This window comes from Haliotis rufescens, unplaced genomic scaffold, assembly GCF_023055435.1.
Source record: "Haliotis rufescens isolate VD_foot unplaced genomic scaffold, xgHalRufe1.0.p SCAF_11, whole genome shotgun sequence".
Classification (NCBI taxonomy): Eukaryota; Metazoa; Mollusca; class Gastropoda; order Lepetellida; family Haliotidae; genus Haliotis; species Haliotis rufescens.
Window position 1 is genome coordinate 45,512,282 of NW_025963791.1, and position 27,872 is coordinate 45,540,153.

The window sequence follows — 27,872 nt, forward strand, 5'->3', positions numbered from 1 at the left end:
TCAGATCATGAAAGTGACAGTTGGAATCTACCTAAAAAAAACACACACAGGGTATTCCGAACGACAGTTATGGGCGTTATGTCTGTATTCATACAATCTAGACCATCTATTAGCCATTCAAGAATGTTCTTTTGTTCAGTTTTAATATTTTAATCAAGTATATGTCAAAATATGTTTCGAAGCGTAGTCGCCAGTTTGAAACTTGTGCAGTAAAGCCTGATTAAGCTGTCTTCTGATTGGCTATTGTCGACTTCTTGTTAGTCATTCCATTGGTCGGTCAAAGTTCACGAAAGGACAGTCTGACATGACCAGTAATGGGATGTCCTCAGATCTTTGTTTAGCGGAAGTGAGAACTTAGATCTGATTTTAATGAGATTGGTTGTGAATCTTCTTCCTGTTTGATACAGTGTTTAATTCTGTTAGTGTAAGCTAGATGAATGTTCTCACGCACATACGTGCATGTGTGTGTGAGGAAGCATGTACATATCAAACAACAGCTAACTTGATACAGTGAACCTGATTAATCCAGACCCTGTTATTCTGGTAACCTAAATTTTTAGACGATTACAAATGAACAATAATTTGGAATTTAGATTAGACGATTTCTTTTGGAAAATATCAATTTCTGAATCACTGTTTGTTAATTTACCAATGGTTGAGACTTTGAAGTTGCCTACTGCCACACGGTGGTCATGAAGCTGTAAACTCCCAGTAATCACAATGTACAGAAACAAACACAGGCAATGGTGCTGATGTGAAATAAACCCTTGCTTTTAGTGATGAAGGGGCTAATAAATTTATACATTGATGATGGATTATGTCTTCTGCTATTTAGAGTCCTGAGCCCACTTGCATAAAGCGATCTTAGCCTGTGTTAAGGTATGGGAGTTACAATCATCTTAGCGCTGTGCTCGGATTCTGATTCTGTACAGGCAGTTGACCTCCGTGCGGCATGTGGCGGTATGTGCTGCATGTTCTGCATGTATTTTTCTGCAGCCCGCCGCCCTACAGACCTAACCTCAGTTTTAGTTTGAACGACCTCCGAGATGTGGGACCTCGGGTTGTGCGGCGGGGATGGCCGTCAGACTTTGCTGCTTCCTCCATTGATGTCAGACCCACACCGCATGACTCGCATGATGTAGAGAAACATATAGGTTTGTACTCTAACCCTAACCTTCTGGGCCACATGTGGGTCCCTGCATTACCAGTGACTCATCCCACAGGGATATCTCTCTCACTGTTGGCTATTCCTCTAACTATGAGGGTCTGAGTTAGGTCCCCAGGAATTTCATTAATCAGGTTGTCAATATCACTAAGTTTGAACACTGTAATGCTCTATCTAGTTTGTATACAGTCACACTTTATCTAGTTTAAACACAGTAACACTCTGTCCAGTTTTAACACAGTAACACTCTATCCAGTTTGAACACAGCAACACCCTATCCAGTTTGAACACAGTAACACTCTATCCAGTTTAAACACAGTAACACTCTATCTAGTTTAAACACAGCAATACCCTATCCAGTTTAAACACAGTAACACTCTATCCAGTTTAAACACAGTAGCACTCTATCTAGTTTAAACACAGTAACACTCTATCTAGTTTAAACACAGTAACACTCTATCTAGTTTAAACACAGTAACACTCTATCCAGTTTGAAGACAGTAACACTATCCGGTTTGAAGACAGTAACACTATCCAGTTTGAAGACAGTAACACTATCCAGTTTGAAGACAGTTACACTCTCTCTAGTTTAAACACAGTAACACTCTATCCAGTTTCAACACAGCATCACTCATTTAAGAATTGAACGGCAGTTTTGATGGGTTCATTGAAGTGTGAACAATTGAAAGCACTGGTTAAACTGTGTTTAACTTCACACTGTGACTCGGGAGTCAGTATTACATGTTGAAAACATACCCATTTATATGCATGTGTTAACGTATACGTATACAAATTGCCATGGTTCCTGGCTTCAGAAATGTCCAAAAATGTGTGTGCATGTACAGCTGTTTTGAGCGTCCAGTGACTGCCTGTGCGTATGCTTGCACGTGTGTTATGTTTGTTTGATTGGGTTTTACGTGGCTTTGGGAAGTATTTCAACCATAACGCCACAGTGGCTACAATGGGGCACGGGCTGAACGAATGCAGGTGCATGTGTGTAAGAGCAAGTATGTAGGTGCAGGGTAGTATTTTCAGAGACGCAAAACCCCGTGTTCGTGTATATGTATATGTGTGTGTGTGTGAGAGAGAGAGAGAGGTTCCTTTGTTAACGTCAATCACTGGAACCCGAACCTCTGTTGTTCAAAATGAACTGGTGTTCCATCCTTTTGAAGATTCTTCTTTCCTTGTAGTGTTCTAAAATGTTTGTCCTCCAAGTTGCCTAAAATATCTACATGTATATGTATACCTTTCTCAGGAACATATTAACTGAAAGATATCAGATAGATTAAGTTCCAAAAGTTCCCAGATTCATCTTTTTTTATTACAAATCTCAGAAACAAAATTTGAAGTTAAAACCATTTTTTATGCTGTCAAGAACATATGTACGCTCATCCGTCTACCTTCATCAGAAAATGTTCTCGGAAACACATATTCTCAGAATTCAAAAGAGTAGGAAGCCTATTAGCGTCACAGTCGAAAATTTCTGCAAACATCTGCGTTGATAATACTTTCAAAAACGTTTTCCATAGTTTCATCTAGGTAGATGATAATCCTGGTAAATGATACTTTTATATACAGATAATACTTTCATCTACTTACGTAAACAGAAAGGGGTACACCGAAAACGTCCCCAACCTAAAACATCCCCACGCATAAAATGTTCATTGTGGTCTTAGAAATAGCGTTTAATGATTATTGTTTCAAAGTGTTAACATGATGCCAAGTATATTTCAGCGCAATAATATATAAATGTTGTAATCTTAATCTGATATAATTATATTGATGCACATTTATATTACATTGGCACGCAAGTTGGTATATTTACATACAAACTTCAACCCTATAATATTTCTAAATATGAACTGCCACTTCACAAACGAATAAAAAATATTGTGAGAAGTTAGTATCAATAAGATTAGATAAAAAACACTAACATTAAAAGCACAATTCGCATTCGTCAGCGCTGTTTTGGTGCGTGGGGACGTTTTCGGTCGAACTCAATAGAAACCATTAATCTAATGCATGACAAAGGTCTGAAAGGACAGACTGCAAGTGTTACCAGCTAAGAAAAGGACGTCCCCACAATGTTGTAAGAAGGTTACTTTATTTAGGCAAAGTGGTATCCAACGTTACCCTCAACGTGACTCAACAACTAGTCTGCAATGTAACACAAATGTTGCACAGACGTTACATGGTTCCACAGGAAGATTATCGTAACCTGACCAATCAGAGGCTTGGGTTTTCGACAAATCAGAAGACAGCACCGACCAATCAGAAGACAGCACTCTCTCCCATGGATAAAAACATTTTCTATGGAAAAGAAACACAAGGGTTGGTCTGTTTTGGAAAACCGAGGTGCAGGTCAGGTGCCAGAACGGACCAATCAGCTCGCCGGGTTGAAGACCAATCAAAATAGGGACCATATCGATCCGGTTCCACTTCTATAAAACATAGAACAACCTCTCGAGTGGGTCAGTGTCACTTGTGAAAAAAAAAATCATCGCATCGAGAATGGCAGAGACGAAGAAGAGCTGTACGAATACGTATGAGGGAGACATGGTGACTGATAGTTCAGATGCTTGTGGATGCAAGAGTAAGAGTACGGATGCCTGTGATGGCATGTCGCCCCTCAGTAACACACCATCACCCTATTATCTACGCTTTAAAAGAAGGCTCGCTTCGTTTGAAGCGTGGCTGACGCAAATGAACCAGACCGCTGAAGAGATGGCCCATGCGGGCTTCGTGTACACGCAGAGTGCCGATGGTGTGTACTGTTTCCAATGCGGCATGCGGCTGAGAAGATGGGCATCCCACGACAATCCTTGGGTGGAACACCACAAGTGGTCCCCACACTGCGTCTACCTCAAGCTGACTGGCCTTGTGAGACACAAGAAGAAGCTACAGCTACACTATCTCTGAGGAAAATGTGAATCAGAGCAACGCGAATGGTGTAGCATGGCCGGCTGCCTAGGAGGATGTTTCCCGTTTCCCTGTTCCTGTTCCCGTTCCTCTATGTCTGCTGCTGTTGCTGTTACTGCTGCTGTTGTTGATGGTTCAGTCTTTTTCCGCTTCCTGTTTCCAACAAGCTTTTCTTTGTTGGCCACAAGTTGTGCCACACAGGGCACCCAGATGGCAGCAATTTCCACTTCGACAATCCTTGTCTTGTCAATAAGATTGGACATGCATGTCTATTGATCTCTCTCTCTCTATATCCTTATCCATCTAAATAAAAATATTTATAAACGTCTGTTTGAAGACACGCATGACACCATGTTTTGCATGATGACACCTGTGACACTATGCTTGCATAGAGACACGTTTGCATGGAGACACGAATGGTAGTATGCATGTAGGCATACACGTGTGCCAACACCTCGGTGTGGATGAACGAGTGACGACATCATAATAATATTTATAAACATCTATTTGTAGTCATGAGTGACATCACATTTGCATGGAGACACAAAGTACATCACGTAGGCATTCCCACATCACGTCCATGTCTGCCCATGACAGTCCACCTTTAGAATTCAGATGACCGTCTACCCAAAAATATGACTACCAAAAAAAAGAGGATCGAAATCTGACCAATCAGAGGCTTGGGTTGTGGACCAATCAGAGGTCGCGCTCGGTCTGTGCTGGCCTCTGATTGGTCGAACTGGGGTTGTGCTTTCTCTCCCATGGTAAAATCCATTTCCTATGGAAAAGAAACACAAGGGTTGGTCCGTTTTGGAAAACCGAGGTGCAGGCCAGGCACCGGAACGAACGAATCGGGGCGCTACGTTTTTTAGACCAATCAAGAAGCAGGGTTTCAGTGCCTCTTCTATAAATCAAGAGCCAAACCACTCACACTGCAATCAATCATCATGCAAAACAACGAAGAGAATTGAGACATGGAGATAGTTTTGATTGAAGAAAGGGTGCCACTGTGCAAAGAGTGCCGGTGAAACTTTTTCTACGAAGACAGTACCATCACCAGCATTGCCATTGCTTCCTCCATGGCAATGTAGCCTCTGCCATGGCTGCCTGCCTGTGTATGCGCATGGGACGAAGGCATGTGATGGAACATTCCAACACCGTCCTGAAGGACACTTACGTGAGGCGTTTAAGCCACACAAGTAGGTGTCCTGTCAGGAGACAGATAACGATCCATCCGTGCCTTTGCACCACTGCAGTAATGTGGTTGAAGAAGTAATCTTCTTCTTCTCCAAAACAGCCCTTTTCAGGGCCACCCATCTTTCCCGAAAGAACGCTTTCATTCTTGCTTTGACTACCCTCTTCACCATCACCACCCAAACACCCACCAAACCAAAAACAAAGAACCCGACTCCCTTCACTCCTCCCTCCCTCCCTCCCTCTCCTCCTCCCCTGCCACCCCCATCTTGGAGGGGCTGTGCCGCCATCTTGGATGGGAAGATGGCCCCTCGGAACCGGACGTGCCACCACCTTTGATGCGCATGCCACCGGAACCCGGAAGTGCCACCATCTTGGATGGGCACACACCACCGGAACCGGAAGTGCCGCCATCTTGGATGTGCACACGCCACCGAAGAGGACATTAAACAAAACCAAAGCATTTATTTATTTTTAAGTCAGATCAGATGTTACAAGACAAGTCAAAAATACTAAATTAATTATATTCCTGTTAATGCAGGGATCAAAAAGAAAATAGAAAAACGAGTTGATTGTAAACACTGATCGATAATTGGGGAACCCCGGAAAGTAGTTCCGGCAAAAGTTCACACGATCAATTTCACAAAGAATTGTTCACTCATTCCAGTGTAACCACAGTAACACTCTCTCCGGTTTGAACACAGTGACACTATCCAGTTTGTACTCAGTAACACTATCAGTTTCAACACAGTAACACTCTATCCAGTTTCAACATAGTAACACTCTATCTAGTATGAACACAGGAACACTCTATCCAGTTTCAACATAGAAACACTCTATCTAGTTTGAACACAGTAACACTCTATCCAGTTTGTACACATTAACATTCTATCCAGTTTCAACATAGTAGCACTCTATTATCTACGCTTTAAAAGAAGGCTCGCTTCGTTTGAAGCGTGGCTGACGCAAATGAACCAGACCGCTGAAGAGATGGCCCATGCGGGCTTCGTGTACACGCAGAGTGCCGATGGTGTGTACTGTTTCCAATGCGGCATGCGGCTGAGAAGATGGGCATCCCACGACAATCCTTGGGTGGAACACCACAAGTGGTCCCCACACTGCGTCTACCTCAAGCTGACCGGCCTTGTGAGACACAAGAAGAAGCTACAGCTACACTATCTCTGTGTGGAAAATGTGAATCAGAGCAACGCGAATGGTGTAGCATGGCCGGCTGCCTAGGAGGATGTTTCCCGTTTCCCTGTTCCTGTTCCCGTTCCTCTATGTCTGCTGCTGTTGCTGTTACTGCTGCTGTTGTTGATGGTTCACTCACACTGCAATCAATCATCATGCAAAACAACGAAGAGAATTGAGACATGGAGATAGTTTTGATTGAAGAAAGGGTGCCACTGTGCAAAGAGTGCCGGTGAAACTTTTTCTACGAAGACAGTACCATCACCAGCATTGCCATTGCTTCCTCCATGGCAATGTAGCCTCTGCCATGGCTGCCTGCCTGTGTATGCGCATGGGACGAAGGCATGTGATGGAACATTCCAACACCGTCCTGAAGGACACTTACGTGAGGCGTTTAAGCCACACAAGTAGGTGTCCTGTCAGGAGACAGATAACGATCCATCCGTGCCTTTGCACCACTGCAGTAATGTGGTTGAAGAAGTAATCTTCTTCTTCTCCAAAACAGCCCTTTTCAGGGCCACCCATCTTTCCCGAAAGAACGCTTTCATTCTTGCTTTGACTACCCTCTTCACCATCACCACCCAAACACCCACCAAACCAAAAACAAAGAACCCGACTCCCTTCACTCCTCCCTCCCTCCCTCCCTCTCCTCCTCCCCTGCCACCCCCATCTTGGAGGGGCTGTGCCGCCATCTTGGATGGGAAGATGGCCCCTCGGAACCGGACGTGCCACCACCTTTGATGCGCATGCCACCGGAACCCGGAAGTGCCGCCATCTTGGATGTGCACACGCCACCGAAGAGGACATTAAACAAAACCAAAGCATTTATTTATTTTTAAGTCAGATCAGATGTTACAAGACAAGTCAAAAATACTAAATTAATTATATTCCTGTTAATGCAGGGATCAAAAAGAAAATAGAAAAACGAGTTGATTGTAAACACTGATCGATAATTGGGGAACCCCGGAAAGTAGTTCCGGCAAAAGTTCACACGATCAATTTCACAAAGAATTGTTCACTCATTCCAGTGTAACCACAGTAACACTCTCTCCGGTTTGAACACAGTGACACTATCCAGTTTGTACTCAGTAACACTATCAGTTTCAACACAGTAACACTCTATCCAGTTTCAACATAGTAACACTCTATCTAGTATGAACACAGGAACACTCTATCCAGTTTCAACATAGAAACACTCTATCTAGTTTGAACACAGTAACACTCTATCCAGTTTGTACACATTAACATTCTATCCAGTTTCAACATAGTAGCACTCTATCTAGTTTGAACACAGTTACACTCTATCTAGTTTGTACACATTAACACTCTATCCAGTTTGTACACATTAACACTCTATCCAGTTTCAACATAATAACACTCTATCTAGTTTGAACACAGTAACACTCTATCCATTTTGTACACATTAACACTCTATCAAGTTTCAACATAGTAACACTTGCTATCTAGTTTGAACACAGTAAAACTCTATCGAGTTTGTACACATTAACACTCTATCTAGTTTGAACACATTAACACTCTATCCAGTTTGAACATAGTAACACTCTGTCCAGTTTGTACTCAGTAACACTATCAAGTTTGTACACAGTAACACTCTATCCAGTTTCAACATAGTAACTCTCTGTCTAGTTGTACACATTAACACACTATCTAGTTTGAACACAGTAACACTCTTTCCAGTTTGTACACAGTAACACTCTATCCAGTTTCAACACAGTAACACTCTGTCCAGTTTGTACACAGTAGCACTCTATCTAGTTTCAACACAGTAACAGTCTGTCCAGTTTGTACACTTTAAACTCTCTCTAGTTTGAACACAGTAGCACTCTATCTAGTTTCAAAACATTGACACTCTATCTAGTTTGAACACAGTAACACTCTATCCAGTTTGTACACAGTAACACTCTATCCAGTTTCAACACAGTAACACTCTGTCCAGTTTGTACACATTAACACTCTATCCAGTTTGTACACATTAACATTCTATCGTGTTTCAACATAGTAACACTCTATCTAGTTTGAACACAGTAACACTCTCTCTAGTTTGAACACAGTAGCACTCTATCTAGTTTCAAAACATTGACACTCTATCTAGTTTGAACACAGTAACACTCTATCCAGTTTGTACACAGTAACACTCTGTCCAGTTTGTACACAGTTACACTCTATCTAGTTTCAACACAGTAACACTCTGTCCAGTTTGTACACAGTAACACTCTATCCAGTTTCAACACAGTAACGCTATGCCCAGTTTGTACACAGTAACACTCTATCCAGTTTCAACACAGTAACACTCTGTCCAGTTTGTACACTGTAACACTCTATCCAGTTTCAACACAGTAACACTCTGTCCAGTTTGTACACAGTAACACTCTGTCCAGTTTGTACACAGTTACACTCTATCTAGTTTCAACATAGTAACACTCTGCCCAGTTTGTACACATTAGCACTCTATCTAGTTTCAACACAGTAACAGTCTGTCCAGTTTGTACACTTTAAACTGTCTCTAGTTTGAACACAGTAACACTCTATCTAGTTTCAAAACATTGACACTCTATCTAGTTTGAAAACAGTAACACTCTATCCAGTTTCAACATAGTAACCCTCTATCCAGTTTGTACACAGTAACACTCTATCCAGTTTCAACATAGTAACACTCTGTCCAGTTTGTACACATTAGCACTCTATCTAGTTTCAACACAGTAACAGTCTGTCCAGTTTGTACACTTTAAACTGTCTCTAGTTTGAACATAGTAACACTCTATATAGTTTCAAAACATTGACACTCTATCTAGTTTGTACACATTAACATTCTGTCCAGTTTGTACCCAGTTACACTCTATCCAGTTTCAACACAGTAACACTCTGTCCAGTTTGTACACAGTAACGCTCTATCTAGTTTCAACACAGTAACACTCTGTCCAGTTTGTACACAGTAACACTCTATCCAGTTTCAACACAGTAACACTCTGTCCAGTTTGTACACAGTAACACTCTATCCAGTTTCAACACAGTAACACTCTGTCCAGTTTGTACACAGTAACACTCTATCCAGCTTCAACACAGTAACACTCTGTCCAGTTTGTACACAGTAACACTCTATCCAGTTTCAACACAGTAACACTCTGTCCAGTTTGTACACAGTAACACTCTATCTAGTTTGAGTACAGTAACGCTCTATCCAGTTTGTACACTTTAAACTCTCTCTAGTTTGAACACAGTAGCACTCTATCTAGTTTCAAAACATTGACACTCTATCTAGTTTGTACACAGTAACACTCTATCCAGTTTCAACACAGTAACACTCTTTCCAGTTTGTACACAGTAACACTCTATCCAGTTTCAACACAGTAACACTCTGTCCAGTTTGTACACAGTAACACTCTATCTAGTTTGAACACAGTAACACTCTGTCCAGTTTGTACACAGTAACACTCTATCCAGTTTGTACACAGTTACACTCTATCTAGTTTCAACACAGTAACACTCTATCCAGTTTCAACACAGTAACACTCTGTCCAGTTTGTACACAGTAACACTCTATCTAGTTTCAACACAGTAACACTCTGTCCAGTTTGTACACAGTAACACTCTGTCCAGTTTGTACACAGTTACACTCTATCTAGTTTCAACACAGTAACACTCTGTCCAGTTTGTACACAGTAACACCCTATCCAGTTTCAACACAGTAACACTCTGTCCAGTTTGTACACAGTAACACTCTATCCAGTTTCAACACAGTAACACTCTGTCCAGTTTGTGCACAGTAACACTCTATCCAGTTTCAACACAGTTATACTCTGTCCAGTTTCAACACAGTAACACTCTATCCAGTTTCAACACAGTAACACTCTGTCCAGTTTGTACACAGTAACACTCTATCCAGTTTCAACACAGTAACACTCTGTCCAGTTTGTACACAGTAGCACTCTATCTAGTTTCAACACAGTAACAGTCTGTCCAGTTTGTACACTTTAAACTCTCTCTAGTTTGAACACAGTAACACTCTATCTAGTTTCAAAACATTGACACTCTATCTAGTTTGAACACAGTAACACTCTATCCAGTTTGTACACAGTAACACTCTATCCAGTTTCAACACAGTAACACTCTGTCCAGTTTGTACACATTAACACTCTATCCAGTTTGTACACATTAACATTCTATCGTGTTTCAACATAGTAACACTCTATCTAGTTTGAACACAGTAACACTCTCTCTAGTTTGAACACAGTAGCACTCTATCTAGTTTCAAAACATTGACACTCTATCTAGTTTGAACACAGTAACACTCTATCCAGTTTGTACACAGTAACACTCTGTCCAGTTTGTACACAGTTACACTCTATCTAGTTTCAACACAGTAACACTCTGTCCAGTTTGTACACAGTAACACTCTATCCAGTTTCAACACAGTAACGCCATGCCCAGTTTGTACACAGTAACACTCTATCCAGTTTCAAGACAGTAACACTCTGTCCAGTTTGTACACTGTAACACTCTATCCAGTTTCAACACAGTAACACTCTGTCCAGTTTGTACACAGTAACACTCTGTCCAGTTTGTACACAGTTACACTCTATCTAGTTTCAACATAGTAACACTCTGTCCAGTTTGTACACATTAGCACTCTATCTAGTTTCAACACAGTAACAGTCTGTCCAGTTTGTACACTTTAAACTGTCTCTAGTTTGAACACAGTAACACTCTATCTAGTTTCAAAACATTGACACTCTATCTAGTTTGAAAACAGTAACACTCTATCCAGTTTCAACATAGTAACCCTCTATCCAGTTTGTACACAGTAACACTCTATCCAGTTTAAACATAGTAACACTCTGTCCAGTTTGTACACATTAGCACTCTATCTAGTTTCAACACAGTAACAGTCTGTCCAGTTTGTACACTTTAAACTGTCTCTAGTTTGAACATAGTAACACTCTATATAGTTTCAAAACATTGACACTCTATCTAGTTTGTACACATTAACATTCTGTCCAGTTTGTACCCAGTTACACTCTATCCAGTTTCAACACAGTAACACTCTGTCCAGTTTGTACACAGTAACACTCTATCTAGTTTCAACACAGTAACACTCTGTCTAGTTTGTACACAGTAACACTCTATCCAGTTTCAACACAGTAACACTCTGTCCAGTTTGTACACAGTAACACTCTATCCAGTTTCAACACAGTAACACTCTGTCCAGTTTGTACACAGTAACACTCTATCCAGCTTCAACACAGTAACACTCTGTCCAGTTTGTACACAGTAACACTCTATCCAGTTTCAACACAGTAACACTCTGTCCAGTTTGTACACAGTAACACTCTATCGAGTTTGAGTACAGTAACGCTCTATCCAGTTTGTACACTTTAAACTCTCTCTAGTTTGAACACAGTAGCACTCTATCTAGTTTCAAAACATTGACACTCTATCTAGTTTGTACACAGTAACGCTCTATCCAGTTTCAACACAGTAACACTCTGTCCAGTTTGTACACAGTAACACTCTATCCAGTTTCAACACAGTAACACTCTGTCCAGTTTGTACACAGTAACACTCTATCTAGTTTCAACACAGTAACACTCTGTCCAGTTTGTACACAGTAACACTCTGTCCAGTTTGTACACAGTTACACTCTATCTAGTTTCAACACAGTAACACTCTATCCAGTTTCAACACAGTAACACTCTGTCTAGTTTGTACACAGTAACACTCTATCTAGTTTCAACACAGTAACACTCTGTCCAGTTTGTACACAGTAACACTCTGTCCAGTTTGTACACAGTTACACTCTATCTAGTTTCAACACAGTAACACTCTGTCCAGTTTGTACACAGTAACACTCTATCCAGTTTCAACACAGTAACACTCTGTCCAGTTTGTACACAGTAACACTCTATCCAGTTTCAACACAGTAACACTCTGTCCAGTTTGTGCACAGTAAGACTCTATCCAGTTTCAACACAGTTATACTCTGTCCAGTTTCAACACAGTAACACTCTATCCAGTTTCAACACAGTAACACTCTGTCCAGTTTGTACACAGTAACACTCTATCCAGTTTCAACACAGTAACACTCTGTCCAGTTTGTACACAGTAGCACTCTATCTAGTTTCAACACAGTAACAGCCTGTCCAGTTTGTACACTTTAAACTCTCTCTAGTTTGAACACAGTAGCACTCTATCTAGTTTCAAAACATTGACACTCTATCTAGTTTGAACACAGTAACACTCTATCCAGTTTGTACACAGTAACACTCTATCCAGTTTGAACACAGTAACACTCTGTCCAGTTTGTACACAGTAACCCTCTATCCAGTTTCAATACAGTAACACTCTGTCCAGTTTGTACACAGTAACACTCTATCCAGTTTCAACACAGTAACACTCTGTCCAGTTTGTACACTGTAACACTCTATCCAGTTTCAACACAGTAACACTCTGTCCAGTTTGTACACAGTAACACTCTATCCAGTTTGTACACAGTTACACTCTATCTAGTTTGAACATAGTAACACTCTGTCCAGTTTGTACACATTAGTACTCTATCTAGTTTCAACACAGTAACAGTCTGTCCAGTTTGTACACAGTAACACTCTATCCAGTTTGAACATAGTAACACTCTGTCCAGTTTGTACACAGTAACACTCTATCCAGTTTCAACACAGTAACACTCTGTCCAGTTTGTACACAGTAACACTCTATCCAGTTTGTACACATTAACATTCTATCGTGTTTCAACATAGTAACACTCTATCTAGTTTGAACACAGTAACACTCTCTCTAGTTTGAACACAGTAGCACTCTATCTAGTTTCAAAACATTGACACTCTATCTAGTTTGAACACAGATACACTCTATCCAGTTTGTACACAGTAACACTCTGTCCAGTTTGTACACAGTTACACTCTATCTAGTTTCAACACAGTAACACTCTGTCCAGTTTGTACACAGTAACACTCTATCCAGTTTCAACACAGTAACGCTATGCCCAGTTTGTACACAGTAACACTCTATCCAGTTTCAACACAGTAACACTCTGTCCAGTTTGTACACTGTAACACTCTATCCAGTTTCAACACAGTAACACTCTGTCCAGTTTGTACACAGTAACACTCTGTCCAGTTTGTACACAGTTACACTCTATCTAGTTTCAACACAGTAACACTCTGTCCAGTTTGTACACAGTAACACTCTATTTAGTTTCAACACAGTAACACTGTCCAGTTTGTACACATTAACACTCTGTCCAGTTTCAACACAGTAACGCTCTGTCTAGTTTGTACACAGTAACACTCTATCCAGTTTCAACACAGTAACACTCTGTCCAGTTTGTACACAGTAACACTCTATCTAGTTTCAACACAGTAACACTCTGTCCAGTTTGTACACTTTAAACTCTCTCTAGTTTGAACACAGTCGCACTCTATCTAGTTTCAAAACATTGACACTCTATCTAGTTTGAACACGGTAACACTCTATCCAGTTTGAACACAGTAACAATGTGACTGTGGGATATGACTTAGTTGTCATTTCTTTGATTCTTTTGTCAATATGTACAGCAGAATAGGAGATCATGCTACAAAAGAAGGGACATCTTAGGGATATCATATCATTCATGTCTTCATTACAGCCCTGTCAACACATTGATATGTTAAGTCAAGATCATCTTTAAGGCCACAGCTTAATGAATAGTTTGTGTACTGCCTTTTCAAGAAGGAGTTGTTGTAGGTCAACATATGCCTTGTTTGCAGAACTGATAGTTGTCATTTCCATATTACAGGAGAACTGATAATTGTCTTTCTGATTTTACTGGAGATCTGATAAATGTGTTTCCAATATTACTGGGGAACTGATAATGTCAGCAGTAGTTGTAGCAGGCCTAACGACAGAATGCTGCCTTGCTGGTGCATGTATGTCTGGCTCAGTGTTTCTCCCTTTGCAAGTTCTCTCATAACAGGAAGTCATCTATCACTTCCTGGTGATGCTTTGACACTGAACATCGGACACACTCAAGTAGAAGTTGAAGGATTCTATTACCATAGGACTTTATGTTATAGAAAAGGCTCATTACAGAATGTGCATATCTATATCCTTGTATGTTCAGAGATAGATGTGAAAACTTGCTTTATCAGTAATACATTGGGTTTCTGTTTTTTCTAACTTCTAGATATGATTCAGCTCCCATCCTACCCAGGGGCAACTTCATCCCAAGCAGTTAGTGAACCAGGTGAGGAAACATAGATCGTAGTGACCTGCTACAGTGAGCCAGGTGAGGAAACACAGATCTTAGTGACCTGTTACAGTGAACCAGGTGAGGAAACAGATCTTAGCGACCTGTTACAGTGAGCCAGGTGAGGAAACACAGATCTTAGCGACCTGTTACAGTGAACAAGGTGAGGAAGCATAGATCTTAGTGACCTGTTACAGTGAACAAGGTGAGAAAACATAGATCTGAGTGACCTGTTACACTCAACCAGGTGAGGTAACACAGATCTTAGCGACCTGTTACAGTGAACCAGGTGAGGAAACACAGATCTTAGTGACCTGTTACAGTGAGCAAGGTGAGGAAGCATAGATCTTAGTGACCAGTTATAGTGAACAAGGTGAGGAAGCATAGATCTGAGGGACCTGTTACACTCAACCAGGTGAGGAAACGCAGATCCTAGCGACCTGTTACAGTGAACCAGGTGAGGAAACACAGATCTTAGCGACCTGATACAGTGAACCAGGTGAGAAAACACAGATCTTAGCGACCTGTTACAGTGAACAAGGTGAGGAAGCATAGATCTTAGTGACCTGTTACAGTGAACAAGGTGAGGAAGCATAGATCTTAGTGACCAGTTATAGTGAACAAGGTGAGGAAGCATAGATCTGAGTGACCTGTTACAGTGAACTAGGTTGGAAAACACAGATCTTAGTGACTTGTTACAGTCAACCAGGTGAGGAAACAGATCTTAGCGACTTGTTACAGTGAACCAGGTGAGGAAACACAGATCTTAGTGACTTGTTACAGTGAACCAGGTGAGGAAACACAGATGTTAGTGACCTGTCACTGTGAACCAGATGAGGAAACACAGATCTTAGTGATCTGTTACAGTGAACAAGGTGAGGAAGCATAGATCTTAATGACCTGTTACAGTGAACCAGGTGAGGAAGCATAGATCTTAGTGACCTATTACAGTGAACAAGGTGAAGAAACATAGATCTGAGTGACCTGTTACAGTGAACCAGGTGAGGAAACAGATCCTAGTGACTTGTTACAGTGAACCAGGTGAGGAAACACAGATCTTAGTGACTTGTTACAGTGAACCAGGTGAGGAAACACAGATATTAGTGACCTGTCACTGTGAACCAGGTGAGGAAACACAGATCTTAGTGATCTGTTACAGTGAACAAGGTGAGGAAGCATAGATCTTAGTGACCTGTTACAGTGAACCAGGTGAGGAAGCATAGATCTTAGTGACCTGTTACAGTGAACAAGGTGAGGAAACATAGATCTTAGCGACCATTTACAGTGAACTACGTTGGAAAACACAGATCTTAGTGACTTGTTACAGTCAACCAGGTGAGGAAACAGATCTTAGTGACTTGTTACAGTGAACCAGGTGAGACAACACAGATCTTAGTGACCTGTCACTGTGAACCAGGTGAGGAAACACAGATCTTAGTGATCTGTTACAGTGAACAAGGTGAGGAAGCATAGATCTTAGTGACCTGTTACAGTGAACCAGCTGAGGAAACAGATCTTAGCGACCACTGTTTCAGCTTCTTCTGTTTACCATGGATGTATTTTATGAAACTTCTTTGGCAAGTTTTCATTTTGCTGTCATGTTTTTACCTCACACTCAAAGAATGTTCCTTGTTTCCAGAACTAGATCATTCCATAGTTGAGGCCCGTCTTTCACCTGAAACACATCATGGACGACAGATCTTTGAGGTGTCTCTGCTGAAAGACGGCAGTCATGGCATCGGCATCACCATCGTGGGCGGGGAGAGCACCAGCAAACTGGACCTGGGGATCTTTGTCAAGTCTGTGACGGCTGGAGGTCCAGCGAACAAGGCTGGCTGCATCAGGCCAGGTGACCGTCTCGTGGCTATCAACGGACAGAGTCTGGAGGGGGTACAGCATCACCAAGCTGTGCAGATGATTCGTGAGTCGGATGACCTTGTTAGCTTGCTTGTGTCACAGGTCAGGGCACCCACGACACTGCGACGAAAGGTTGTGTCTGTTGATGCTTTGACACCAGCATCGTCTGCTGTGCACTCTCTGCCCCAAAGTGGTGATGTTGGTCAGTCAGATTCACTTGTAGACCAAGCAGTTTCTCATTCCTCGTATGGAGATCTTAGAAACATTCCACCTGAAAAACCACCACGACAGATGAACAGGGATGTCAAGTTGACAAGCGACATGCAGCCTACAGTTGGGATAGCCTGGGACACTGCTGGGTTGTGTGATGAGTCTGTGTCAGGTGTAAGTGAAACAATTGCTGCTGACCTGGCAGAGAGCATTCTGGGTACTGACAGGGAGGAATCGGGTGTGTTGATGGTGGACAGCGATCAGTGGGCAGCCAGGGAGGAGGAGGAACTCAAGGTACTTGGAGGTGAGCAGCTTGTGGGGAAGGTGGGGATTTGAGGTACTGGGGGCTGAGCAGCTTAACCGGGAGGCAGGGCATCCAGGTACTAAGGGCTGAGCAGCTTGTGGTCAGAGGGGAAGGCGGGGATTTGAGGTACAAGGGGCTGAGCAGCTTAACAGGGAGGCAGGGCGTCAAGGTACTAGGGGCTGAGCAGCTTGTAGGGGATACAGGACTTAAAGGTACAAGAGGCTGAGCAGCTTGTGGGGGATGCAGAGCCTCGAGGTACTCTGGGGCTAAGCAGCTTCTTGGGAAGGCAGGGCCTAGAGGTACTAGGGGCTGAGCAGCTTGTAGGGGATGCACGGCCTCAAGGTACTAGGGCCTGCGCAACTTGTTGGAGATGCAGGGTCAGATGTGAGCAGCTTGTGGGGGATACAGGGATTTGAGGTACTAGGAGCTGAGCAGCTTGTAGGGGACACAGGACTTTGAGGTACTAGGAGCTGAGCAGCTTGTAGGGGAGGCAGGGCCTCGAAGTATTAGGGGTAAGCTGCTTGTTTGGGATGCAGAGCCTCGAGGTACTCTGGGGTGAGCAGCTTGTTGGGATGCAGGGCCTCGAGTTACTAGGAGCCAAACAGCTTTCCGGGGATACAGGTATTTGAGGTACTCAGGTGGTAAGCAGCTTGTTTGGGATGCAGGGCCTCGAGGTACTCAGGGGTGAGCAGCTTGTTGGGAATGCATGGCCTCGAGATATTCAGGGGTAAGCAGCTTGTTGGGGATGCAGGGCCTCGAGATACTCAGGGGTGAGCAGCTATTTGGGGATGCAGGGCCACGAGGTACTCAGGGGTGAGCAGTTTGTTGTTGCAGGGGGTCGAGGTATTAGGGGTAAGCAGCTTGTCGGGGATGCAGGGCCTCAAGGTATTAGGGGTAAGCAGCTTGTTGTGGATGCAGGGCCTCGAGGTATAAGGGGTAAGCAGCTTGTTTGGGATGCAGGGCCTCAAGGTATTAGGGGTGAGCAGCTTGTAGGGGAGGCAGGGCATCCAGGTACTAGGAGCTGAGCAGCTTGTAGGGGACACAGGACTTTGAGGTACTAGGAGCTGAGCAGCTTGTAGGGGACATAGGACTTTGAGGTACTAGGGGCTGAGCAGCTTGTAGGGGAGGCAGGGCCTCGAGGTATTAGGGGTAAGCTGCTTGTTTGGGATGCAGGGCCTCGAGTTACTAGGAGCTGAACAGCTTTCCGGGGATACAGGTATTTGAGGTACTCAGGTGGTAAGCAGCTTGTTGGTGATGCAGGGCCTCGAGATATTCAGGGGTAAGCAGTTTGTTGGAAATGCAGAGGGTCGAGGTATTAGGGGTAAGCAGCTTGTCGGGGATGCAGGGCCTCGAGGTATTAGGGGTAAGCAGCTTGTTGTGGATGCAGGGCCTCGAGGTACTCAGGGGTGAGCAGCTTGTTGGGGATGCAGGGCCTCGAGGTATTAGGGGTAAGTAGCTTGTTGGGGATGCAGGGCCTCTAGGTACTCAGGGGTGAGCATCTTGTTGGGGATGCAGGGCCTCGAGGTATTAGGGGTAAGTAGCTTGTTGGGGATGCAGGGCCTCTAGGTACTCAGGGGTGAGCATCTTGTTGGGGATGCAGGGCCTCGAGGTATTAGGGGTAAGTAGCTTGTTGGGGATGCAGGGCCTCGAGGTATTAGGGGTAAGCAGCTTGTCGGGGATGCAGGGCCTCGAGGTATTAGGGGTAAGCAGCTTGTTGTGGATGCAGGGCCTCGAGGTATTAGGGGTAAGTAGCTTGTTGTGGATGCAGGGCCTCGAGATACTCAGGGGTGAGTAGCTTGTTGGGGATGCAGGGCCTCGAGGTACTCAGGGGTGAGCAGCTTGTTGGGGATGCAGGGCCTTGAGGTACTAGGGGCTGAGCAGCTTGTTTGGAATGCAGGGTCTCAAGGTGCTAGGGGCTGTGCAACTTGTTGGGGAGGCAGAGCTAGAGGTTCTATGGGCTAAGCAGCTTTTAGGGGAGGCAGGGCCTTGAGGTACTAGGGGTTCAGCAGCTTGTTGGGGATACAGGCCTTTGAGGTATTAGGGGCTGAGCAGCTTGTTGGGGATGCAGGACTTTGAGGTACTAGAGGCTGAGCAGCTTGTGGGGGATGCATTGCCTCAAGGTTCTAGAGGCTGCACAACTTGTGGGGATGCAGGGCCTCGAGGTACTCAGAGGTAAGCAGCTTGTTGGGGATACAGGGATTTAGGGTACTCAGGGGTGAGCAGCTTGTTAGGATGCAGGGTGTCGAGGTATTCGGGGTGAGCAGCTTGTTGGGAATGCAGAGGGTCGAGGTATTAGGGGTAAGCAGCTTGTTGGGGATGCAGGGCCTCTAGGTACTCAGGGGTAATCAGCTTGGTCGGGATGCAGATCCTCGAGGTATTAGGGGTAAGTAGCTTGTTGGGGATGCAGGACCTCGAGATACTCAGGGGTGAGCAGCTTGTTGTGAATGCAGGGCCTCTAGGTACTCAGGGGTGAGCAGCTTGTTGGGGGTGGAGGGCCCCGAAGTACTAGGGGCTGAACAGCTTTTAGGGGATACAGGGATTTGAGGTACTCAGGGGTGAGCAGGTGGTTGGGGATGCAGGGCCTCGAGGTACTCAGGGGTGAACAGTTTGTTGGGGATGCAGGGCCTCAAGGTACTCAGGGGTGAGCAGCTTGTTGGGAATGCAGGGCCTCAAACTACTCAGGGCTGAACAGCTTTTGGGGGATACAGGGATTTGAGGTACTCAAGGGTGAGCAGCTTGTTGGGGATGCAGGGCCTTGAGGTACTAGGGTCTGAGCAGCTTGTTGTGAATGCAGGGTCTCAAGGTACTAGGGGCTGTGCAGCATGTTGGGGATGCAGGGCCTCGAGGTACTAGGGGTAAGCAGCTTGTTGGGGATGCAGGGCCTCGAGATACTCAGGGGTGGGAGCTTGTTGGGGATGCAGGGCCTCGAGGTACTCAGGGGTGAGCAGTTTGTTCGAGATGCAGGGCCTCGAGATACTCAGGGGTAAGCAGCTTGTTGGGGATGCAGAGCCTCAAGGTACTCAGGGGTGAGCAGCTTGTTGGGGATACAGGGATTTAGGGTACTCAGGGGTGAGCAGCTTGTTGGGATGCAGGGCGCCGAGGTATTAGGGGTAAGCAGCTTGTTGGGGATGCAGGGCGTCGAGGTATTAGGGGTAAGCAGCTTGTTGGGGATGCAGGGCCTCGAGGTACTCAGGGGTGAGCAGTTTGTTCGAGATGCAGGGCCTCGAGATACTCAGGGGTAAGCAGCTTGTTGGGGATGCAGAGCCTCAAGGTACTCAGGGGTGAGCAGCTTGTTGTGGGTGGAGGGCCCCGAAGTACTAGGGGCTGAACAGCTTTAGGGGGATACAGAGATTTGAGGTACTCAGGGGTGAGCAGCTTGTTGGGGATGCAGGGCCTTGAGGTACTAGGGGCTGAGCAGCTTGTTGTGAATTCAGGGTCTGAAGGTACTAGGGGCTGTGCGACTTGTAGGGGAGGCAGAGTCTAGAGGTTCTATGGGCTGAGGAGCTTGTAGGGGAGGCAGGGCCTTGAGGTACTAGGGGTTCAGCAGCTTGTTTGGGATGGAGGCCTTTGAGGTAATAGGGGCTGAGCAGCTTGTTGGAGATGCAGGACTTTAAGGTACTAGAGGCTGAGCAGCTTGTGGGGGATGCATTGCCTCAAGGTTCTAGGGGCTGTACAACTTGTGGGGATGCAGGGCCTGGAGGTACTCAGGGGTGAGCAGCTTGTTGGGGGATATAGGGATTTGAGGTACTCAGGGGATGAGCAGCTTGTTTGGGATGCAGGGCCTCGAGATATTCAGGGGTAAGCAGCTTGTTGGGGATTCAGGGCCTCAAGCTATTAGGGGTAAGCAGCTTGTTGGGGATGTAGGGCCTCGACATACTCAGGGGTGAGCAGCTTGTTTGGGATGCAGGGCCTTGAGGTACTCAGGGGTGAGCAGCTTGTTGGGGATGCAGGGCCTCGAGGTACTAGGGGTAAGCAGCTTGTTGGGGATGCAGGGCCTCAAGGTACTCAGGGCTGAAAAGCTTGTGAATGCAGGGCCTCGAGCTATTAGGGGTAAGCAGCTTTTTGGGGATGCAGGGCCTTGAGTTACTAGGAGCTGAACAGCTTTCGGGGGATACAGGGATTTGAGGTACTCAGGGGGTAAGCAGCTTGTTTGGGATGCAGGGCCTCGAGGTACTCAGGGGTGAACAGCTTGTTGGGAATGCAGGGCCTCAAGATATTCAGGGATAAGCAGCTTGTTGGGATGCAGGGCCTTGAGTTACTTGGAGCTAAACTTTCGGGGGACACAGGGATTTAAGGTACTCAGGGGGTAAGCAGCTTGTTGGGGATGCAGGGCCTCGAGGTACTCAGGGTTGAACAGCTTGTTGGGGGTGCAGGGCCTCGAGATACTCAGGTGTGAGCAGCTTGTTGGGAATGCAGGGCCTCGAGGTACTCAGGGGTGAGCAGCTTGTTGGGGATGCAGGGCCTTGAGGTACTCAGGGGCCAAGCAGCTTGTTGTGAATGCAGGGTCTGAAGGTACTAGTGGCTGTGCAACTTGTAGGGGAGGCAGAGTCTAGAGGTTCTATGGGCTGAGGAGCTTGTAGGGGAGGCAGGGCTTTGAGGTACTAGGGCTTCAGCAGCTTGTTTGGGATGGAGGCCTTTGAGGTATTAGGGGCTGAGCAGCTTTTTGGAGATGCAGGACTTTAAGGTACTAGAGGCTGAGCAGCTTGTTGGGAATGCAGGGCCTCGAGATATTCAGGGGTAAGCAGCTTGTTGGGGATGCAGGGCCTTGAGTTACTTGGAGCTAAACTTTCGGGGGACACAGGGATTTAAGGTACTCAGGGGGTGAGCAGCTTGTTGGGGATGCAGGGCCTCGAGGTACTCAGGGTTGAGCAGCTTGTTGGGGATGCAGGGCCTCCAGATACTCAGGTGTGAGCAGCTTGTTGGGAATGCAGGGCCTCGAGGTACTCAGGGGTGAGCAGCTTGCTCTGGATACAGGGATTTGAGGTACTCAGGGGTATGCAGCTTGTTGGGGATGCAGGGCCTCGAGGTACTCAGGGGTGAGCAGCTTGTTGGGAATGCAGGGCCTCGAGGTACTCAGGGGTGAGCAGCTTGCTTGGGATACAGGGATTTGAGGTCCTCAGGGCTATGCAGCTTGTTGGGGATGCAGGGCCTTGAGGTACTCAGGGGTGAGCAGCTTGTTGGGATGCAGGGCCTTGATGTAGTTGGGGGAAGCAGCTTGTGGGGAAGGCAGGCTTTTTTAATGACTGTTGAAGACCTTGTTGTAGAAGGGCTTTTTGACACCTCTTCTAACCATGTTAAATTAGGGCTTTGTGATGCTGATGTGATGACTGTGGTAAGCATTTTTAGGGTATATGAGTCATTACATCCTCACACTATGACTGTTTGCTCAATGATTTGAGGACAGTCTTATTAGGATTGCCATATGTTAAATTGTAGGAGATATGAAGGTCTTTGTTTTGTCTAAATAGTCCCAGTGTACAATGGCTGTTGTTGGCCATTGTGAATGTCTTCAAGCTGAGGTTATCCTTGTCCCTTTTACATGTACCCATCTATATTCTGAGAATATAAACAATGAAATTATTCAACATATTGCTTGCAGACATTGCAGGCCTCACAATAATTGATGATTCTTCGTCTGACTCGGACTTCGACACAGCCTTGGAGAATGCTGTGAAGGGCCGCCTGACTCGGAAACCTTCCCAGAACACCTCTGTCATCAAAGTCAGCCTGCACAAACAGGGCAGTCAGTCAGGGATAACCATCACGGTGAGTACACCATCACACTGTCACAGCGAGTACACATCACGCCATCCCTGTTACCACCATCACACTGTCACAGCGAGTACACATCACACCATCCCTGTGAAAACACCATCACACTGTCACAGCAAGTACACATCACTCCATCCCTGTGAATACACCATCACACTGTTACAGCGAGTACACATCACACCATCCCCGTGAATACACCATCACAATGTCACAGCGAGTACACATCACACCATCCCCATTATACACCATCACACTGTTACAGCGAGTACACATCACACCATCCCCGTGAAAACACCATCACACTGTTACAGCGAGTACACATCACACAATCCCTGTGAATACACCATCACAATATCGATCACAGCGAGTACACATCACACCATCCCCGTGAAAACACCATCACACTGTCACAGCGAGTACACATCACACCATCCCCGTGAATACACCATCACACTGTTACAGCGAGTACACATCACACCATCCCCGTGAATACACCATCACACTGTTACAGCGAGTACACATCACACCATCCCCATGAATACACCATCACACTGTTACAGCGAGTACACATCACACCATCCCCGTGAATACCCCATCACACTGTTACAGCGAGTGCACATCACACCATCCCCGTGAATACACCATCACAATGTCACAGCGAGTACACATCACACCATCCCCATGAATACACCATCACAATGTCACACCTAGTACACATCACACCATCCCCGTGAAAACACCATCACAATGTCACAGCGAGTACACATCACACCATCCCAATGAAAACACCATCACACTGTTACAGCGAGTACACATCACACCATCCCCGTGAAAACACCATCACACTGTTACAGCGAGTACACATCACACCATCCCTGTGAAAACACCATCACACTGTCACAGCGAGTACACATCACACCATCCCCGTGAAAACACCATCACACTGTTACAGCGACTACACATCACACCATCCCCGTGAATACACCATCACACTGTCACAGCGAGTACACATCACACCATCCCCGTGAAAACACCATCACAATGTCACAGCGAGTACACATCACACCATCCCCATGAAAACACCATCCCACTGTTACAGCGAGTACACATCACACCATCCCCGTGAAAACACCATCACAATGTCACAGCGAGTACACATCACACCATCCCCGTGAAAACACCATCACAATGTCACAGCGAGTACACATCACACCATCCCCGTGAATACACCATCACACTGTCACAGCGAGTACACATCACACCATCCCCGTGAATACACCATCACACTGTTACAGCGAGTACACATCACACCATCCCCGTGAAAACACCATCACACTGTCACAGCGAGTACACATCACACCATCCCCGTGAAAACACCATCACAATGTCACAGCGAGTACACATCACACCATCCCCGTGAAAACACCATCACAATGTCACAGCGAGTACACATCACACCATCCCCGTGAAAACACCATCCCACTGTTACAGCGAGTACACATCACACCATCCCCGTGAAAACACCATCACAATGTCACAGCGAGTACACATCACACCATCCCCGTGAAAACACCATCACACTGTTACAGCGAGTACACATCACACCATCCCCGTGAAAACACCATCACAATGTCACAGCGAGTACACATCACACCATCCCCGTGAAAACACCATCACAATGTCACAGCGAGTACACATCACACCATCCCCGTGAAAACACCATCACAATGTCACAGCGAGTACACATCACACCATCCCCGTGAAAACACCATCCCACTGTTACAGCGAGTACACATCACACCATCCCCGTGGAAACACCATCACAATGTCACAGCGAGTACACATCACACCATCTCCGTCAAAACACCATCACAATGTTACAGCGAGTACACATCACACCATCCTGTGAAAACACCATCACAATGTCACAGCGAGTACACATCACACCATCCCCGTGAAAACACCATCACAATGTCACAGCGAGTACGAATCACACCATCCCCGTGAATACACCATCACACTGTTACAGCGAGTACACATCACACCATCCCGTGAAAACACCATCACACTGTCACAGCGAGTACACATCACACCATCCCTGTGAATACGCCATCACACTGTCACAGCGAGTACACATCACACCATCCCCATGAAAACACCATCACTATGTCACAGCGAGTACACATCACACCATCCCCATGAAAACACCATCACACTGTTACAGCGACTACACATCACACCATCCCCGTGAAAACACCATCACAATGTCACAGCGAGTACACATCACACCATCCCCGTGAAAACACCATCCCACTGTTACAGCGACTACACATCACACCATCCCCGTGAAAACACCATCACAATGTCATAGCGAGTACACATCACACCATCCCCGTGAAAACACCATCACAATGTTACAGCGAGTACACATCACACCATCCCCGTGAAAACACCATCACAATGTCACAGCGAGTACACATCACACCATCCCCGTGAAAACACCATCCCACTGTTACAGCGACTACACATCACACCATCCCCGTGAAAACACCATCACAATGTCATAGCGAGTACACATCACACCATCCCCGTGAAAACACCATCACAATGTTACAGCGAGTACACATCACACCATCCCCGTGAAAACAGCATCACAATGTCACAGCGAGTATGAATCACACCATCCCCGTGAATACACCATCACACTGTTACAGCGAGTACACATCACACCATCCCCGTGAAAACACCATCACAATCTCACAGCGAGTACACACATCACACCATCCCTGTGAAAACACCATCACACTGTCACAGCGAGTACACATCACACCATCCCCGTGAATACACCATCACACTGTTACAGCGAGTACACATCACACCATCCCCATGAAAACACCATCACAATGTCACAGCGAGTACGAATCACACCATCCCCGTGAATACACCATCACACTGTTACAGCGAGTACACATCACACCATCCCCGTGAAAACACCATCACAATGTCACAGCGAGTACACACATCACACCATCCCTGTGAATACACCATCACAATGTCACAGCGAGTACACATCACACAATCCCTGTGAATACACCATCACAATGTCACAACGAGTACACATCACACCATCCCCGTGAATACACCATCACAATGTTACAGCGAGTACACATCACACCATCCCCGTGAAAACACCATCACAATGTCACAGCAAGTACACATCACACCATCCCTGTGAAAACACCATCACAATGTCACAGCAAGTACACATCACACCATCCCCGTGAATACACCATCACACTGTCACAGCGAGTACGCATCACACCATCCCCGTGAAAACACCATCACAATGTCACAGCGAGTACGAATCACACCATCCCCGTGAATACACCATCACACTGTTACAGCGCGTACACATCACACCATCCCCGTGAAAACACCATCACACTGTCACAGCGAGTACGAATCACACCATCCCCGTGAATACACCATCACAATGTCACAGCGAGTACACACATCACCATCCCTGTTAATACACCATCACAATGTCACAGCGAGTACACATCACACCATCCCCGTGAAAACACCATCACAATGTCACAGCGAGTACACATCACACCATCCCCGTGAAAACACCATCACAATGTCACAGCGAGTACACATCACACCATCCCCGTGAAAACACCATCCCACTGTTACAGCGAGTACACATCACACCATCCCCGTGGAAACACCATCACAATGTCACAGCGAGTACACATCACACCATCTCCGTCAAAACACCATCACAATGTTACAGCGAGTACACATCACACCATCCCGTGAAAACACCATCACAATGTCACAGCGAGTACACATCACACCATCCCCGTGAAAACACCATCACAATGTCACAGCGAGTACGAATCACACCATCCCCGTGAATACACCATCACAATGTCACAGCAAGTACACATCACACCATCCCCGTGAAAACACTATCACAATGTCACAGCAAGTACACATCACACCATCCCCGTGAATACACCATCACACTGTCACAGCGAGTACACATCACACCATCCCCGTGAAAACACCATCACAATGTCACAGCGAGTACGAATCACACCATCCCCGTGAATACACCATCACACTGTTACAGCGCGTACACATCACACCATCCCCGTGAAAACACCATCACACTGTCACAGCGAGTACGAATCACACCATCCCCGTGAATACACCATCACAATGTCACAGCGAGTACACACATCACCATCCCTGTTAATACACCATCACACTGTCACAGCGAGTACACATCACACCATCCCCGTGAAAACACCATCACAATGTCACAGCGAGTACACATCACACCATCCCCGTGAAAACACCATCACAATGTCACAGCGAGTACACATCACACCATCCCCGTGAAAACACCATCCCACTGTTACAGCGAGTACACATCACACCATCCCCGTGGAAACACCATCACAATGTCACAGCGAGTACACATCACACCATCTCCGTCAAAACACCATCACAATGTTACAGCGAGTACACATCACACCATCCCGTGAAAACACCATCACAATGTCACAGCGAGTACACATCACACCATCCCCGTGAAAACACCATCACAATGTCACAGCGAGTACACATCACACCATCCCCGTGAATACACCATCACACTGTTACAGCGAGTACACATCACACCATCCCGTGAAAACACCATCACACTGTCACAGCGAGTAAACATCACACCATCCCTGTGAATACACCATCACACTGTCACAGCGAGTACACATCACACCATCCCCATGAAAACACCATCACTATGTCACAGCGAGTACACATCACACCATCCCCATGAAAACACCATCACACTGTTACAGCGACTACACATCACACCATCCCCGTGAAAACACCATCACAATGTCACAGCGAGTACACATCACACCATCCCCGTGAAAACACCATCCCACTGTTACAGCGACTACACATCACACCATCCCCGTGAAAACACC

At 45.6% G+C, this 27,872-nt stretch overlaps 1 protein-coding gene across 5 annotated transcripts in view; it reads left to right on the forward strand.

Moving 5' to 3' along the window:
- Window positions 1-27,872, forward strand: part of LOC124121061 (tyrosine-protein phosphatase non-receptor type 13-like) — a 155,918-nt gene that overhangs the window by 43,033 nt on the left and 85,013 nt on the right. For 4 of the 5 annotated variants that reach the window (XM_046484009.2, XM_048392843.1, XM_046484011.2 and 1 more), the window contains exons 20-23: window positions 997-1,154; window positions 14,664-14,723; window positions 16,366-17,097; window positions 22,697-22,863. In XM_046484009.2, coding sequence (XP_046339965.1) covers window positions 997-1,154; window positions 14,664-14,723; window positions 16,366-17,097; window positions 22,697-22,863 — 1,117 coding nt within the window. The remainder of the gene's footprint in view (window positions 1-996; window positions 1,155-14,663; window positions 14,724-16,365; window positions 17,098-22,696; window positions 22,864-27,872) is intronic. The other variant, XM_046484010.2, reaches the window with a different exon arrangement.